The sequence below is a fragment of the Diorhabda carinulata genome, chromosome 1 (assembly GCF_026250575.1).
Source record: "Diorhabda carinulata isolate Delta chromosome 1, icDioCari1.1, whole genome shotgun sequence".
In the NCBI taxonomy this organism is placed as follows: domain Eukaryota; kingdom Metazoa; phylum Arthropoda; class Insecta; order Coleoptera; family Chrysomelidae; genus Diorhabda; species Diorhabda carinulata.
In genome coordinates, this window is record NC_079460.1 from 39,412,261 (window position 1) to 39,429,268 (window position 17,008).

General features: G+C 31.6%; 1 protein-coding gene across 2 annotated transcripts; it reads right to left on the reverse strand.

The window, feature by feature from the left end:
- Positions 1-5,931: 5,931 nt before the first annotated feature.
- Positions 5,932-12,886, reverse strand: LOC130903975 (clavesin-2-like). Of its 2 annotated transcripts, none has more exons than XM_057816445.1 (6): positions 12,564-12,886; positions 10,151-10,328; positions 9,228-9,446; positions 8,744-8,937; positions 8,569-8,685; positions 5,932-8,510 (listed from the first exon to the last, which is right to left on the reverse strand). In XM_057816445.1, exons 2-6 carry the CDS (start codon positions 10,317-10,319, stop codon positions 8,256-8,258), a joined length of 954 nt encoding a protein of 317 aa, XP_057672428.1. In that variant the 5' UTR covers positions 10,320-10,328; positions 12,564-12,886; the 3' UTR covers positions 5,932-8,255. The 2 variants fall into 2 exon arrangements, with proteins under 2 accessions (XP_057672428.1, XP_057672438.1); XM_057816455.1 differs by lacking the exon at positions 12,564-12,886 and adding an exon at positions 12,421-12,542.
- Positions 12,887-17,008: the final 4,122 nt, after the last annotated feature.

The window sequence follows — 17,008 nt, forward strand, 5'->3', positions numbered from 1 at the left end:
TATAATTTTTTCACGTAAACTTCAAATAATAACATGACATTGACAGTTGTGAGATACATATAAAAAGGACATACCGCGCCACATTCTGTAGCGGATAGTTGTCAAATTGATGTTTTTGGGTTAGGTTTCTCTTCATACTTAATTATGGACTTCAGTATTGGGAATGTTCGGAAATATGTTCAAGCTGCTATACGAGGATGGTCCCAGAAGTACATGGCCTGACCTAGATATGACGGTAGCTGCTTGAAAAATACCACTGTATTAGAAGTACACATTCTATACAGTATATATTTAAAGTTTGAAGACGCCACATTGTTTAGTATTTGTTTGGAAGCCATCAATAGTGAACGTTTTTAATCAATTTGTAAACATGGAAAGATTTGGGCATCGTTATGTGATACAATACTTTTATTTGAAAGGCTTTAGTCCAACCAATACGGCCTACGAAGACCATAATAGCAGTGATCGACCAAATGAGGTGACGACTCCAGAATGATTAAAAACAATCCACAAAGTGGTACTGGATGATCGTCGACTGAAAGTGCGCGAGCTAGCAGACGTAGTAGGCATTTTGAAAAGTGCGGTAAATCGTATATTAACTAACCGTTTGGCAATTTTTCACAGAAATAAAACCGAATTTTCCCGCTGTTTCATAACCATGGATGAAGCGTGGCTCTATCACTTTACAAACAAAAGAACAATCAAAACCGTCTTCAAAGATCGTTTCATCTGCAGGCAAGGTCATGGTATTGGTTTTTTGGGATACGCTTGGGATAATTTCCGGTGATTATGGTGAAAAAGGAGAAACTATCAACGACGAGCAACGAAGAAATGAAGCAAAAACGGCCGCATTTGGCTTGTTCCTCAAAGATTTTCCAACAATGAAGAGGTAATGTCTTCAGTTTATTGCTATTTTGAGGAGCTTGGTGATTCTTATTATGAAAAGAGTATCGAACTTATTGAGCATCGCTGGGAAAATTGTATGGAACCAAAAGGCTATTACGTTGAAAAATAAATATATTTTTTCCAAAATGTTTGTGTTTACTTTGTTGGGCCAGGTACTTCTAGGACCATCCTCGTATTATTTAAACTAATGATTATGGTACTTATCATATAAACATGATATATACAAGGAGTAGGTATTACAGATCATTGCATCATCTCCAGGTCTCGTTCCCACAAGTTTTCATATCAACACAACTCGCAAAACTCAATAGAATAAGTTAGCAGCAACGTTGCTGGGAATATAGTAAACATTCTAATTGTTGTGATGAATAAATAGACTGAAACTACCACCCACTTCAAATATAACAACCCAAAAAAACATAAATTTGTTTTTAGAAGCCACAGTATTTAGTTTCAAGAGTGTATCTGACTAATGGGTAGGTCAACATGACGTGTATTAGCCCGTTCATAAAGACAGCCGAAAATTAAAAAAAAAACACATTTTTATTTTCTGAACAAATCAGTTGACAATGTAACCGTTCGTTAACCGGGCAGATGCAGAATGAATTTTTAAATTCTTTCCGAAAGGCTCACTTTACATAATGAGTTCAGCTGAATGCGTTGGTACTTTGTTTTAACAGTATCCGTTTTCTTCTACTTCAAATGTTTTTTAAGGTAATGGCTTTTTCCATTTTTCATTAAAAGTAAGTATGGTATGTAATAAATACCAAAGTGAAAACCAAAGTATAGTTGAAGTATTCCAAAAGGCATTTCTATTATGTTTGGTGGTAGTTCATTATTTATTTGTATGGATAGTTATGTGATTTAAAACAAAAGAAACGATTTGGTTTGAATATGTTCACACTCTACTATACGCATCGAGTTCAGAAAAGAACAATAATTTCTGAAATAACGAGGAAAAACTGGCGTAGAGAAAATTCGTAAAAATAATTTACTCTCCCATCCATGCAACCAGGAAAACGTTTCCTTATAAAACGATTGTCGATATTAACAGCGCCGTACTCTCTCCATGTGTTGAAAATATACTTTCACCAAATGAAGATAACTTAAAGACATAAAAAGCAAAGGTTCGAATGTCGAGCTTACACTACTAAGGTAATTTCAATAATATTCTTATCTGGATAGATGTATTGTGATAATAATGATGATGTGTAAGTATTTTTTGAATTTGCAAATACTAATGGAAATGGAATTGCATTATCACGTTAGATGCGCGTATCCCGCATTGGATTTGGATTATGTGGCCGTAATGAAAATACTAAACAACGTACCAACCACATAATTATTCATATATTTTGATATTCTCCAAATTCTAGAGCTTATGATGATTTTGATTTCAGAAAAGTATCCATAAAAATAAGAGAATTATGCATATCTTAGAATACATCTTAATTATATAGAATTTTTGGGTTTGTTTATATTGTTCACAGTAAATTCTTGCAAGAAACCCAACTACACCCCTGATTTTCTCGGAGCCCACTTGATTGATCTCGTTATTTGTACATTGTGGTTTGCGCTGAACTGATTCATGTGAGAGGGGTTCGTTAGTTTACACCTTAATTCGTTTTTCTCTTGTGGGTTTTTACGAGTAATTTATAGTGAAAAATCGTAGCCGCGATGCACAAACGAGAGCCAGCGTTTAATATTACATTAATTAAATGGAAATTTGCGTTAAGCAGTTAGACAATATAGTTTTTTCCAATTAATTGCAAATATCGTAGGTACGGTAGTGAAATGTACACAGTTATAAACCAGATTAATGTATTTCTTCTCACTCATACGCGTATACAGATAATACGGAGGGTGATTCGTAAATTAAGTCTGTTTCCAATGTTTACTTTGTTTATTAAATAAGCTTTCAAAAAGAAAGCCTTAATATTCGTATAGCCCATCGTATTCTATGATTTTAAACCCACATTCAACAAGCTTCTTAACACCATGGCAAAACCCTCATGGGGGTTCAATACCCCCATGTAACCCCAGTAACTTTCGTAGTATGCGGTTTAACATTGTCTTGTTGCGAGAGAACCCGCTTTCGGTTTGCTAATCCTGCATATTTTTCCAATAAAACCTACACATTCCCATCAGCTGTCCATAACAAGACTTTCCGCTCGAATTTGATTAGTGATTCGTAAGGCCTGTTTCGATCACAACCGACAAGGTGTGTGACGATGCTTCGGTTTCTATTCGGTACCTGATAGAAACAGTATATGTAACACCAAATACTCCATCGACACGAACAGGTGCTGAATCGGTTGAATGCTTTCCGTCATAAATGTATATTTCCGTTTTCTCTTATCTTCGGGAAAATAGTATAGAATGCACCAAATTCTTGCCGCGAAGTGATGAGAGGATGCACTCAATGAAATCTTGTATTATTTATCGTTCTTCGATAAAAACAAACATGGTCATAGCTTGCCTTCTCTCCATGATTACTACAACACAAATCAGCACAATGCACTTAGCCTGAATATACACGGAAAAATAGGAACATAATATAAACCTTGCGATAACCGTGTATGTGTGATAAGGTTTCATTCGTTTCCGGTTTCTATCGAAAGCGAACCGATCCGAATGGAACCGCATACATATAAAACAGGCCTAAGGTTAAGCTCATTCTATTGGCCCTCCATTTTCTCAAACACAGTCATAAGCCTTGTTTTGTTCAGAATTGTTGTAAAATATGCTTTTCATACGAACGTGGGAAAATAAAATTGCAGAGGTAAGTATTAATGCAATATGAATTTGATTTCTACCTAATATTCTTCTCAGTCAGTAATCTTCCAGATACTAAATTGTAACAGAAAATAGTTGATGAACGGGGTTCCATAAGAGCACCCTTATAAAATAGATTTTTTCTGACGATTTCTCATTTGATGTTCACTAGTATCAAGTTATAAAATGAAAGAAATATCGAGAGTGTTTCATTAAAAATAAAGTGCGGATTTTAAAACTAAATACCTTATTTTTAATAAAAAAGAGGATATAATTTACAGTAGTACATTCTTAGAGGTGCTCTCACTGTAGAAAGCAAATACGTTGAGATCGTGACATCGAAATCGGTTACAACTTCAAAGCTATCCATAAAATATTTACAATTCATAAAAATGATTTCGTCATTGATTGTGATATATGAAGTTATTGAAAATGCCACTGCAATTGCTAGTTTCTTCATTCTTCAACCAAAACTTTCCCTAAACCAAGTTTTTATACTGATTACAAAGATGTAATCATTTTGTTTGTAGTTTAGGCTGTGAATAATACGTGCATAGACAGAAGAGTGAGCAGACAGTCAGAATCTCTGCATAAATTCCCTTCCTTTTGAAACAGTGAGGGCTAAAAATGATGATATATGAATATTAATATACTTTTAATTAATGAAAAAATGAAAACTGCATCGAACTTCAGCTAACTCATCTGTCTTATATTCATTTTTGGGTTTTTTAGAACAATAAATTAAACTCTCTCCCATTAACAATCCTCCTAATTTAAATTTGCCATTTGCATTCTGTAAATATTCAACAAATTGAAATTTGAATCCAACACGGAATATAGGTAGCTATAATATAAGATGGTAACGCGTCCAAGTAATTCTTCGGATTCCCTTTCGACCCTTTTCATATTGCTATATTGAAGATGTTGGCGTCTTTCAATTGAAAATTGTTAACCACCCTAACCAAGACTCGCATTCCAAACATTGAACATTCACACCAATATCTGACTGATCGCGAACGGCAACAAGGGGGCGGTTCGCACCCTAACGCCAGATAGATTTCTTCGTGTCATTTAAATGTTAATTTTTAAATGAGAATTATTAATATACCGATTATCAGAAACAATATATTAATTCATATAACGAAGACATACCAAATATTTCAACGAAACGACAACAAAACCGAATTTTTCTTCAAACTATGATTAAAAAGGATTTTATAATTATTCCAATGTGTTCACTTTTATGTAGTGCTGCGATGTAATCCTTAACACGTGACGTGTCACAACAGGACAAATTCTTTTCACTGGTGATAATAAACTGAGAACTGTCATTGGCAGACTGTAAATTTTTATTTAGTGAAGTAGTTGCAATCGCAATTCGTTATTTAAAATCCCTTTTAAAGTAAATGACATGGAAAATTAACTCGCGTACTCTCATAATCTCCCTGATTTGTTGAAGAACTCCATAACAAAGTATTAACTTTTAATAAAATATAAAATATTGCTAAGAATAACGACTCCTCATGTGTTAGCTAGATATAAAATAGCTTTATAATACTCACTAAGAAGTGCTGCAAAATCTGAATCTCTAAACCAATATATCAGTTCAAAATAGGAAAAACACAACCACCAACAAATGCATCAAAGAATTTTTAAATATCGACTTCAGTTATATTCTCTCTCTTATGCTTTTTGTTAACTAAAAACCATTGCAAAGAGTTTTAGATAAGTCGTCCATTGCCATATCAGGAAAACTTGACGTTGCTGATTAAGATTTGATAAATTTTTGTGCTAGAAATTCATTTAGACCTATGGATATATAGAATTTGTTTTAATAAATCTGAATTTTTCAACTAATTCGGTCCTCACAATTTACTGTCTCACCCTCAGGGCCGGATTAAGATTTATAAGGCCCCGGGCTAAAATAATGACGGGGGCCCCTTAAGGAATTCGAAAACCCGGAAAAATTCTCGAAATAATATCAATACGTTAGATTTGTGGTATCAACACATCAAAAAATACAGAATGATTTCCAAATGATGGGGCCCTCTTGGACCTGGGGCCCGGGGTTATAGCCCCCCCAAGCCCCTAGCTTAATCTGGCCCTGCTCATCCTCTCCAAGAGTTTTGAGTGAACAATATCGCCATAACAATTGAAAATTCAATTCATAAAGAAGTTTCTGTGACTATATATTTATACTATTTTAAACAAGAAGGATTTTAAATATTTAAAAAAATAAAACTACATATCAAATAGTGTCAGTTTTTATTAAACAAGCTAGTGTATAAGAAAGGTGTCAAAATGTAAAAAATAGTAACAAATATTTTAACTACAACAATTTTTATAATACAGAAACAATGCAACAACTTCATTTCACCTTTAATTATATAAAATTGTCACAATAACAACAAATTTATTCCTAAAGCATATTTTGTGTCATTTTCAACAATTTTTATACATAGTTTAAAATTAGATAACTTGGGAGTGTCTTATGTTAGGCTTTTAAAAAGGTACCAAAGCTTTGATAATCCTTCACGACCAAGATTTTTAATTTTAGTAATAATTATAATGTAAGTGAAAAAAATCATACCAAACTATATAGAAAAATTTTAATTTGAGGATACTTTCAAAAAATTATATATGTAAATTCCATTTTGAACTATGTAATAAAAATGAGAACTCACTGACTATAAGAAAAGCACATAAAACATAAAAAGTAAACAATGGTAACTTGTTCCACCAACTGGCGAGTATATACATTTATTTACATAATAATGAATAATAATAAACAATTTCCTCTTTAAATTAATTATTAGACAATCAGTTGTTGAACATTGCAGACCTGAATTCAGTACTCCAAATATTCAATTGAAGAAAATCTTCATTCAAAACTTCAAAAGATGTGAAAATACCAAAATGCATGAACAAGAACGTTGGAGCAATCTTAATAACCGAAATATATACTTATTTCGATCAATAAAAATTAAATGGTCAATTTCAGAAAAAATGTCCAATACAGGATAACAATTATAGATTATCTGAGGATCTTGGCTTAATTCAATTAATTAAAACAGATCCGTCAATAAAAATACTATAATAAAAACATATTTTGGAAAGAATTTTAAATTAATATCAGAGAAAAGGTGGAATAATTTGGTTAGGTTAGAGATTAGAGAGGAATCATAGAGACTAAGGCTTTACAATAAAAGACTTTGAATACAGAAATTGAAAACCTGAATGGAAAAATGCTAGAATCACAAAATAACTGTATTATGAATTAATGAAAAGTAGAACTAAGACAAAAAAATTGGGAAGAGCTAGAGAGATCTTAGTAAAGGACAAAGTGTAGAAATTTGTAGAAAATAAGCAAGGAAATTACCTGTGGATAAGCGTATCAAATAATAGTAGCAGCATTTAAAAAGTAGGTATAAATAATGGGAAATATCGTTTATATTGCAGATGAAAGTGACAGCGATTCAGAACTGGATAAAATTTTGCTGGAAAAATCTAGTGGAAATCTGGGAACTGAACTCATAATTAGAAGTAATGAAAATATAATTAATGTAGCAACAGAAATAATGGAAGGAAGGATCATAACTGGGTAATGTTAGATTGATACATAGGAACGAAAGAAATATAGAAAGCGCAGTAGCAGAGGAAAGAATTGAAAGGGAACATAGGGTGGAAAACAATATAAAAAGCCCATGGACAAACTGCAGTGGAAGAAATTAAGCATCTATCATTAAGATCCTTTATATTTCAATAATTAATAATTAATATCTGATATTTAATGGAACTTCCGTCTACTATATATAAAATTAGTTTCTGTTTCAATACTTAACTATTAGTTGGACTAAGGACTAGCTTTCATTAAAATATCATTTATCATTGAAAAAGCGTTACCTGAAACCATACTTTCGAGAAATCTATGAATATCACAACAGTTTATTACAAATCACATACTTAACTAGTTTATAATTATCTATAGATGTGAAAGTAGTACGTAAAAAAGTAATACACTTCATACGTAGAATTATATGAAAATTTATCGAAAATGTTATAAATATGAAGAGTATTTAATCACTTCATGTGCCAACTGTCACATCGATATCTTGACCCAATAATAATATTTATTTGTATAACTATTAAGTTTCTAATTCGTCATGTTGAGGCCCATGTATAAATTTTCTCAACTCAACATCCTAACAACAATATTGAATCCACATACTTCATTCTTAAAATTAACTCATCAACATTTTTCAAAACTAATTCTTAATGATATTGACACAAATCCATCCTTGCTTAGAATATGAAAGAGATTAAGTGTCGTAGCACTACTCTAAGTACATGGTAGACGCTTTCCGACCAGTAGATTAAAACCGGACTAAAGAAAAAACGAATAAATACGAATCTAAAGTAAATAAAGACAATGGTATATTCATTTGATATGAACTATCTTGTATATCTCGTAAATTGGCGCTTAAGAAAAATGCAGCAAACAGGAGATTTATTTAGAGTTGGTAATTGAAGAGTATTTTTATGTGTGAAAAATAAAATGGAATCAAATTATGTATTCAATCAACAGTGAGTTTCTTGAAGGAGCCTTCTATACCCATTCCTAGTTCTTCATTCATTTCAGATACCAGAGGGCAATTCTTTTCATCGATTTCTATATAAAGATCATCCAATGCCAAAAGTGATTCTCGTTTTGTTTTTAAGAAATCTTGGAATTTTTTAACCATTTCCTGCAGGGGTACTTCCCCGCCGTATTCTTTAGGTAAGATTTTTTTATCGATTTGTTCGAAAATTTCATCCGCATTTTTATAGACCTATAATAAGAAAAAATTAAAAGACACTGAACACGCGATATTTAAACCAAACACTTACATGAAGCCTATTTCTCAATTTTTCACTAAGTAATGGTGAAGAGTATTCAAACAACTTCGCAGCACTGCTGTTCATGTTTAAAAAATGGTTACCCTTGTGTCTCATTGGAGTTGTATTCTGTAAAGTAAATTGGATATATATCTGATTCAAATTAACATTATTTCAAAAATTTTACCTGGACGCATCTAACAATGTTTCTGATATCACGGAGACTCCACAGTGAGATGTGTGCCATACTAAAACCACCCTCATCATTCACATAAGTATATCCATGTATTTGGTTCATTTCATCATCCATTAGTGACTCCGTTACCATACTATGGAGACGAATCATATGCGCTGATGTATACTTGTGAGGATCAAAATTAGCTACAGACCAAAAAGATTTTCATAGATTATAGTTTCATTTAAAAAAAATAGAATGGCGCTACTTGTTATTCAGCTGGTCTACGAGCAAGTAGTTTTAAAAATTGGTATCGTGTAGAGGTCGGTACTATAATTAGATTTTTAGTTTTAGTTAAATCATAAAAGTTTAGGGTGAAGAAGCAATGACCATAAGATTATGTCTATAAATATGTCTCTAGATTACCTTTACTATTCTTTGTCTATTGTTAATAAATATGTTTTTCTATACACCCCTTGTATTATATTAAACCTACCGGCACAGCTAAATAAAACGCATCGTCCGTTATCTCTTTCTAACAGGGGCACCAAATACCCAGCATTGATTATTTCTGCTAAATCTGGATCCTCGCAGTCCAAATTACGGAACCAATTGGGATAAATTTGTCTTATTGTAAGGTAGCGTTCGACCATTTCACAAGCTAACGGTACACTAAATTTTTTGGTACGAAGGAATCTTAGCAAAAATGGAGCATCTAAAAAAAAGATAAAAAGATAATTAGTATTATTGTGGTACTGTCGTTTCGGACTAGACTTTTTTAGGTAAATTCCTACATGATTCTCCTTACTTTTACTCCCCATAGTCGTTAATACATATAACAGGAAATTGTTCTACAGATTAGTTTTTAATAGTCAATGATTATGCATTCGAATAAATTTATCTCTGCTTCAATCAAACTAATTCCCAAATAAAAAAATATGAAAATATATAATTATAAAACATTTCGTGCAAAAATAAATTCTGCAATTGACCTCAAAAGTTGATGTAACGGATTTTTAAAAAAATAATCTCACGTTGCCTGACCTCACCCAAATTTCGACCTATAAAAAACACTTTTTTTTTCAATATTACATGCGCAAATAATTTTCTAGTATGGCTACTCAGATATTTTATTTGTTATGTTTCCTAGATATGGAAAAACATGTTACTCCTTTAATCAGTTGTCTGAATTTAGAAGAATAAATAGATAATATTTTTCCTTGCACATTTTGTTGTTGTTTTTTCTATAAATTATAACGATATTTTCTGATCACAACTGGCAAAGACTATGGCTTTCCAAATTGTAGCTCACAGTTAAAAAATTGACATAATGTATTTATATATCTTATTAAATTACATCAATGAGTCAATAAAGACGAGGTCATGTGCGGAAATCTAGCATTTTGTGAAAAAACCCACCTGTTCTACATTTTTTTATCGCGGGATGCTTAGCAATCCATTCTCGCATTTGCTCCAAAGATTGTTCTCTAATATTGTCATCTTCTCTTAGTTCCTCTAAAGCAATTTTTTTGTCTTGTTCAGGTAAGGTGAATGTATATTCTGCTTCTTGTTTACCTCCTAAGCCCATGTTTCAAATCTAAAATACATATAACAGAATTTGGAACATATATGAAAATAGAATTACGTTTCCACAAATTACCACATTAATTGATTATTGGGATACTATGTAAATCAATATTTGTATTTAGTACACCTTGTATACATGAAAAGATACGTTATTTCAGTTAATCAATTTTCTATTAGTCAACATGTATGTTGCTTCTTATGAAATCCAAACTTATTAATACATAAATAAAAAAATTATATACCAGGTTACGAATCAACTTTCTCATTTTAGAATCAATTCCCAATTTAATAAACAATGGACATTCTTATTATTTATAATGTAGTTGAAGTAATTACGTTCCAAATAAGATCTAATAAGCTTCTAAATATTCAAGTCACGTAAAAAGTGTTTACCAATTGGCCATGAAGTGAAAATAATATTGCTGTAATAATTTCATTGTTTTGATTTTTTGGACGTGCCTAAATGGCCTTATTTATTAATTATATCGTTCGGAATAACCTCAAATCACATGTATCAGTTTTGAGAGGCGTCATCTTTACACATTTTCTAATCCTAATATCAAATTATGTACTTTCCCCCGATAAATTTTGTTATTCATTCCTTTTTGTCTTCATTTACCGCATAATTATTGTATGATGAGTATATTGTGCGAATAACAATTTCAAGTGCTTTTTTTGTCCGCTCGTATTTTTATTTATAGCGAAACAATTTATGAGTGAAGAAATTCATAAGTTTAGTAAGAAACAGGTTAATGTTCGAAGGCTTACTTTCTTTATTTCATGGCACTTTCTCCGATAATTTTACCGACATTGAAAATCAGAGCCGTTACGAAATACTTTTTTATTATTTAATTGATTAGAATTATATTTATTTGCAAAAGGCATATCCTAAGATTACTGAAATTTTGAATAGATTTTCATGTATCAGCTATTATACCTTACGAAAAAACATATTTTATATATGTTTTGTGAACATACTGTATCCTGAAGAAAAAACTAGAATCAACAAGTAACCAAAATGGAAGAATACAGAGATTAATGGAAATGAAAAATAAAAAGGAAAAACATAATATAGAAAAGTATATATTATAGATCATAGACCTAACTAATCAATTACATATAATAAATTTTTGGTATAATTCCTATAACTCAATAAATATGTCAAATTGTGTGTTGAATAGTCACAAAAACATTTGGAAATCAATAACAATGAATCTTTTATGGCGTATCCTATAATATTGTATACTTATTTGCCGTTTTTCTATGGATAAGTTTCAAAGGACATGATCCTGTACAGTCTATTGTTAAGTCCATGGATTCCAAATATAACTACCCTTTGTAAAATACTTTGAAATTTTCTTTGCGAGCTTAGTATATACTTTTTTAAATTCAAATTGTTTGGAACTTCTGATCAGGATAATATTTGCAATATAAGCATTGAGAAATGATTATTATCTCCGAAGTTTCAGTGCAAAAAATTTGACATTACCAAGTAGATCACCTTCTTCTTTATAAATTATTGGTATTGACAAAAATTAGGATTAGAAATTTGCATTATTTTCTTTGTAATTAAATGTAAAACTTGTGATAGAGGCCTTATAACTCCCCCTCCAGTCATTTTAAAAACTGATCCAAAAAATCAGTTGAGTAATTTCAATATGGAAAAGAATTCTAGTTTTTTTAAAATGAAAGCAACTAATATTCCAATACATAAGTCAATAATTCATTTCAAACAGATTCCAAATATAGCTACGACGTTTATATTAACACACAAGTGCAAATATGAATGATTCGACATATTCTTTTTCTTATCTGCGTAAATAGGATAGCCAAATATATATATATATATATATTGTATATTATATTCACAAAAAAGTGATTTTAATCCTAAAATGAAGGTTATTGAACATTGATGAAATTCTGCCTAACATATTAAATATTAATGTAAACGCATCAAGTCTACATTACCACTGTATGTAAAAGTTTTGTTCAAAAAAGTAAACTGTCCTTTTATCTGTTCCTATTTTAAAATGAACGTAGGTTCTTTTAAACTAGATATAGATTTCATTTATTAATTCTACTACTAATCTGAAAACTATTACTTTTTTTGTTTTGATACGACATGAAACACTGTTGATTCAATTAATAAAAAGTATATACGTAACACTGTTTATTTTATGCGATAAAAACTAGACTGTACACCTATATTTGAGCTATGCGTAGTGATTAAATTTTTATCACTTACCGTTTTTAATTGAATGTCGAGTATGTTATGTACACAGCGCACACCGCAGCGGTTAAAGTGTGACTAAATCCACTGCTATGTTTATAATAAGAAGCAAACTTTCTCCTAACCTACTTTTTGCAAGAAGAAATTCAGCATTCGCTGATGAGTAAGACCACGCTTCACGCTACTACCTCTTCGGTTTCTTCACTTCTTGTCTTGCTAGCGTGTAGAAAGTGTATTGCTTAAATCCTGTTTTATTTCCAAATTTTTCAGCAAATATTAATTGTTATTGGAGTATCGCTTAATGTTCGCTTTTACCAGTGGCATACGAAATGAAGGGCATAAAAACAATCAAAATTCACATTTTACAAAATTTTTACTTTTTTCAACTAAAGCAGAAATATTACTAGTAATATATATTACTCGTACTCCATTCCATACACGACTATATTGAGAAAAAAAGTAAAATATAAAAATTTGGTGATTTTTTCAAATTTTTAATTGATATAGTTTTGATACTTTTTATCCTGCTATAGGGATGGTGAATGAGGTAGTAATTAATACTTTAATTCCTTAATTTTGGCCATTGCAATAACGTGCATTGTCTTGATGAAACAACATTTTCTTCTTAGCCAAATGCAGCTGTTTTTGCTTGATTTCTTCGCTCAAACGTTACAATAAGTTCGCGTAATACTCGGCGTTGATATTTTTTCCTTTTTCAAGATAGTCAATGAAAATTATCCCACGCGCATCCTAAAAAACCGACGCCATGACCTTGTCTTCAGATGGAACGGTTTTTGCCTTTTCAGTCCATTGTTTTGATTGTTAGGTTAGGTTAGAAACATCTTCACGACACAGTTTTTGTTCCATTGTGAGCCATTACGGCACCCATCTTGCACCACAGCTTTCTCATGTCCAAATTTTCACTTAAAATGCGATGTATCACACTTTATCTTGAGAGCCAACTCTTTTGGAATCCGAAAACACTGACGTCATTAACCGAATAAACGGTTTTGGTTTTCTTAGAGGCACGTCCCTAAGATAAATTAAATTGTTTCGACTGTATTTTGGTTTCGAAGGTATAATGGTGAATTCAAGATTCATCTACTGTGAGATATCGACTAAAATGTACAAAAAAGTTTGAAGATTCCGAAAAATCGTTTGAATTTTAAATTCGAGCGAGCCAGCACTAACAATCGCGACACTCCGACAAACGCTTTTTCATACGTAACCATACATGCAAAAGATTGTATAGACAATTGAATTATTTATTTGATTATTTATTTCACATTATTTTATTCCACGATTGCTAAATACAAGAGCGTAAATTTTATTAACCAGTAATTGTAAATGACGAATCCAGACGTTTAGTATCATCCGTCTCGTGGCCATTTCTAAAAGTAGCGAATCACAAATTATTCTATGAGTTGAAGCATTTCATATTTATGTCTATTTTTGACAAATGACATAAAAAGCGTGGCGGAGATTGACAATATAGTCACCGTACCGAAAAAATCATTATATCGTTAAACAGTTCTCGTATTTAGGCGACTTTTTTCTGAAATATTGTTAATTTGAAGTTTAGTATTCTAGGAATTTTGAAAAGTAGACCTAGGCCGTAAAGTGGTACCAAATTATCAAAATTTTTTTTCTTTCAAAGATTTACCGTAAAGAGTGTTCAAAAACTACCCCATTTAAAAGAAATAAACGTTTACATATTCATTTATAATATTTTTGCATCTCATCCGCCGCTGCATTGTATTGTATATTGAATATTAGAGTATACGATGCAACAATGTACATTCTACAATAGAACAAAGTCAATGATTGTATTATTTTGATTTGCGAAATATTCGGTGACAATGCTGATTATTTTTTAATCATTTCACGTACTTGGTATAAAAATAATTATACAGAAATAGGTGAACCGTTTAATCAAATGTTTTGAAAATATGAGACTAGAAAAGCAGTTCATATGCTCTAAAAATTTATTGAATATCTAACTGATTCGTATTCCTATAAATTATTTATAGTGTATTTCTTAAATTCTTCTGATGAAAAGTATCCAATTAAAATTTTATTTAGCGGTAATTGTTGCTGCAAATTAGATAGTCAAGATACACTAAGAAAAAGTAAACAAGTCGCCTAAAAAAATGTAATTTAATTTCTAAAGTTTAATTCTTGTAACTACCAATCGCTCTACTACATTGTACCACCGTTGTCTAGCATTTTGTGTAACAAGGATGGTCCCAGAAGTACCTGGCCCGACCTAGAGATGGCAGTAATTGCTTGACAAATGCCAATTTATACAGCATATGTTTGAAGACACCACGTTTTCAGTGAATTTGTGAACATGGAAAAAATTGGTCATCGATCAATATAAGAGCTGAACTAGATTCTACTCTGGGTGAGACTACTCCTTCGTTATCAACAGTAACGTATTGGGTAGCAGAGTTTAAACGGTACTGGATGATCGTCGACTGAAAGTGCGCGAGCTAACAGACATAGTACACATTTCAAAAAATGCGGTACATCGCATATTAACTGAACATGAGAAGCTGTGTGCAAGATGGGGAAAACCGGCTTCAAAAATCTAAGGACAGTTGCATCTGTAGGCAAGGTCATGGCATCGGTTTTTTGGGATGCGCGTAGGATAATTTTCATTGACTAAATTAATGAATTAAAGTTTGAATTGCTACCTCGTGCACCCTATTCGCTAGATTTAGCCCCTTGGATCATTTTTTGTGCCCCACTTGAAAAAATGGCTCGGTGGTCAAAGATTTTCCAACTATGAAGCAGTGATATCGGCAGTTAATGGCTATTCCGAGGAACTTGATGATTTTTATTAAAAAAAAGGGTATGGAGCTTATTGAACATCGCTGGGAAAAGTGTATGAACCTAAAAGGAAGTTACGTTGAAAAATAAATATATTTTCTTCCAAAATTTTTGTGTTTTCTGGGCCCGGTACTTTTGGGACTGTCCTCGTATATGGAAAAACTCACTTAATTGAATTGTCAACCCAACAGAACTACTGCAACTATATCCTAGATTTTTATAACTAAGCATATGACATTGACTCATTACTAACTTATTTCTATAAACTGTACATTTCATACTTTTTTTTACTCATATAGTTTTCAAAAACACGTTAGCATCAGCCTTTAAAAGACTGAAAAAGGGTGAGATAATCAGAAACATAATTTGGTATTTCACAAAACAAAAGATCTTTCTAAAATACGCTTATTGTTAACGAGCTTTCTATTTATTTTATTTGACAACTCAGTAATATTTTCACTGACAAAATGTTCCAACTCTTTGTCATAAAATTCCCTAAAAATAAAATTTTAATTTCTGTTTGGACGTTATACCACCCATAATACATCATTGTAAATAGTATCTCTAGCCCCATCTCTGTTCAGTGGTGGTAAACTGCGAAATAACTCTGTTATTTGTATCTAGATCCCTCTATAGGCGTTTTGGCATATTTTCTCTATCGTTTCAATTATGAAGGGAGGGGTAAGGAGAAGTATTTCATATACGAGAAAAGTTGAAAAAGTGTCCAGCTGTATCCGATAAAATTCAAACAGTTCAAAAACCTTCCAGTATAGCGTTGGAGTAGACAAAAGGTATAAATATAACAATTGTAGATAAATTGAAGTATGCCGGGTTAAAAAAGTTCTGAAAAGTTCAATGCCTTCTACAATATACTAATGTGGCGCCACCCTTATTCGACGGACAATTATTTTGTTTCTCACTATTCTGATTATGATTTTTGCAAACCCAAGCTAGATTTACGTCACTTTTGTACATTCTATTGACATTGCTACACTTCTGCGTTGAGAATCATTTCTCAATTTACACAATTTACATTGCAGAAATTTTGAAAATAATACAAACTTCTTCAAATCGCATTGAAAAATGACAAAATCCTAACAGATTCAATTACTTAGAATCAAGTTTCTCTACTACTGATTCCTAATCTTAGTTGATATATTTGCATGCTAAACCCTGTTTTTTTCTTAATAAATTCGTATTTTTTTTTCTTACAACTACCTGATATGTCAGGATCAAGCTTTCTTCATCCGCGGCAAGGATATACAAAAATTTTTGAGCATCCAGTTTTCTTAAGGAATCTAAATAAAGACGAAGATGCGAAGGATTTTTCAGTTGAGATAAATATGCAAACCATAGAAGTTATTCTCGTAATATAGACGAAAAGTTAAATAGATATCAAAAAGCCAGAAGAGTTTTTAGATGTTGAAGATTCGAAACGATATGAAATATTTGAAAAATAAACGGAGCGATTTAGTTTTAGACAGAGGAAGTGAAGCAGTGAAAGTGAAGATCGCTAGTGATGAGACGTGACGTGATGGCGACAAAAATTTTTCTGAATTATTACTGCGGATGATTTTGAACAAAGAGATTTCATCAACTATTTGAATAGTTTCAATTTTTTGTGGATT

Excerpts from the sequence above, each read along its gene's own strand:
- LOC130903975 (XM_057816445.1), bottom strand. The coding sequence starts at position 10,319 with ATGGGCTTAGGAGGTAAACAAGAAGCAGAATATACATTCACCTTACCT. Across the intron at positions 8,938-9,227 it reads CGTTTTATTTAGCTGTGCCG|CTAATTTTGATCCTCACAAG; the intron begins GTAGGTTTAATA and ends TTTGGTCTGTAG. Across the intron at positions 8,686-8,743 it reads ACATTGTTAGATGCGTCCAG|AATACAACTCCAATGAGACA; the intron begins GTAAAATTTTTG and ends TTTACTTTACAG.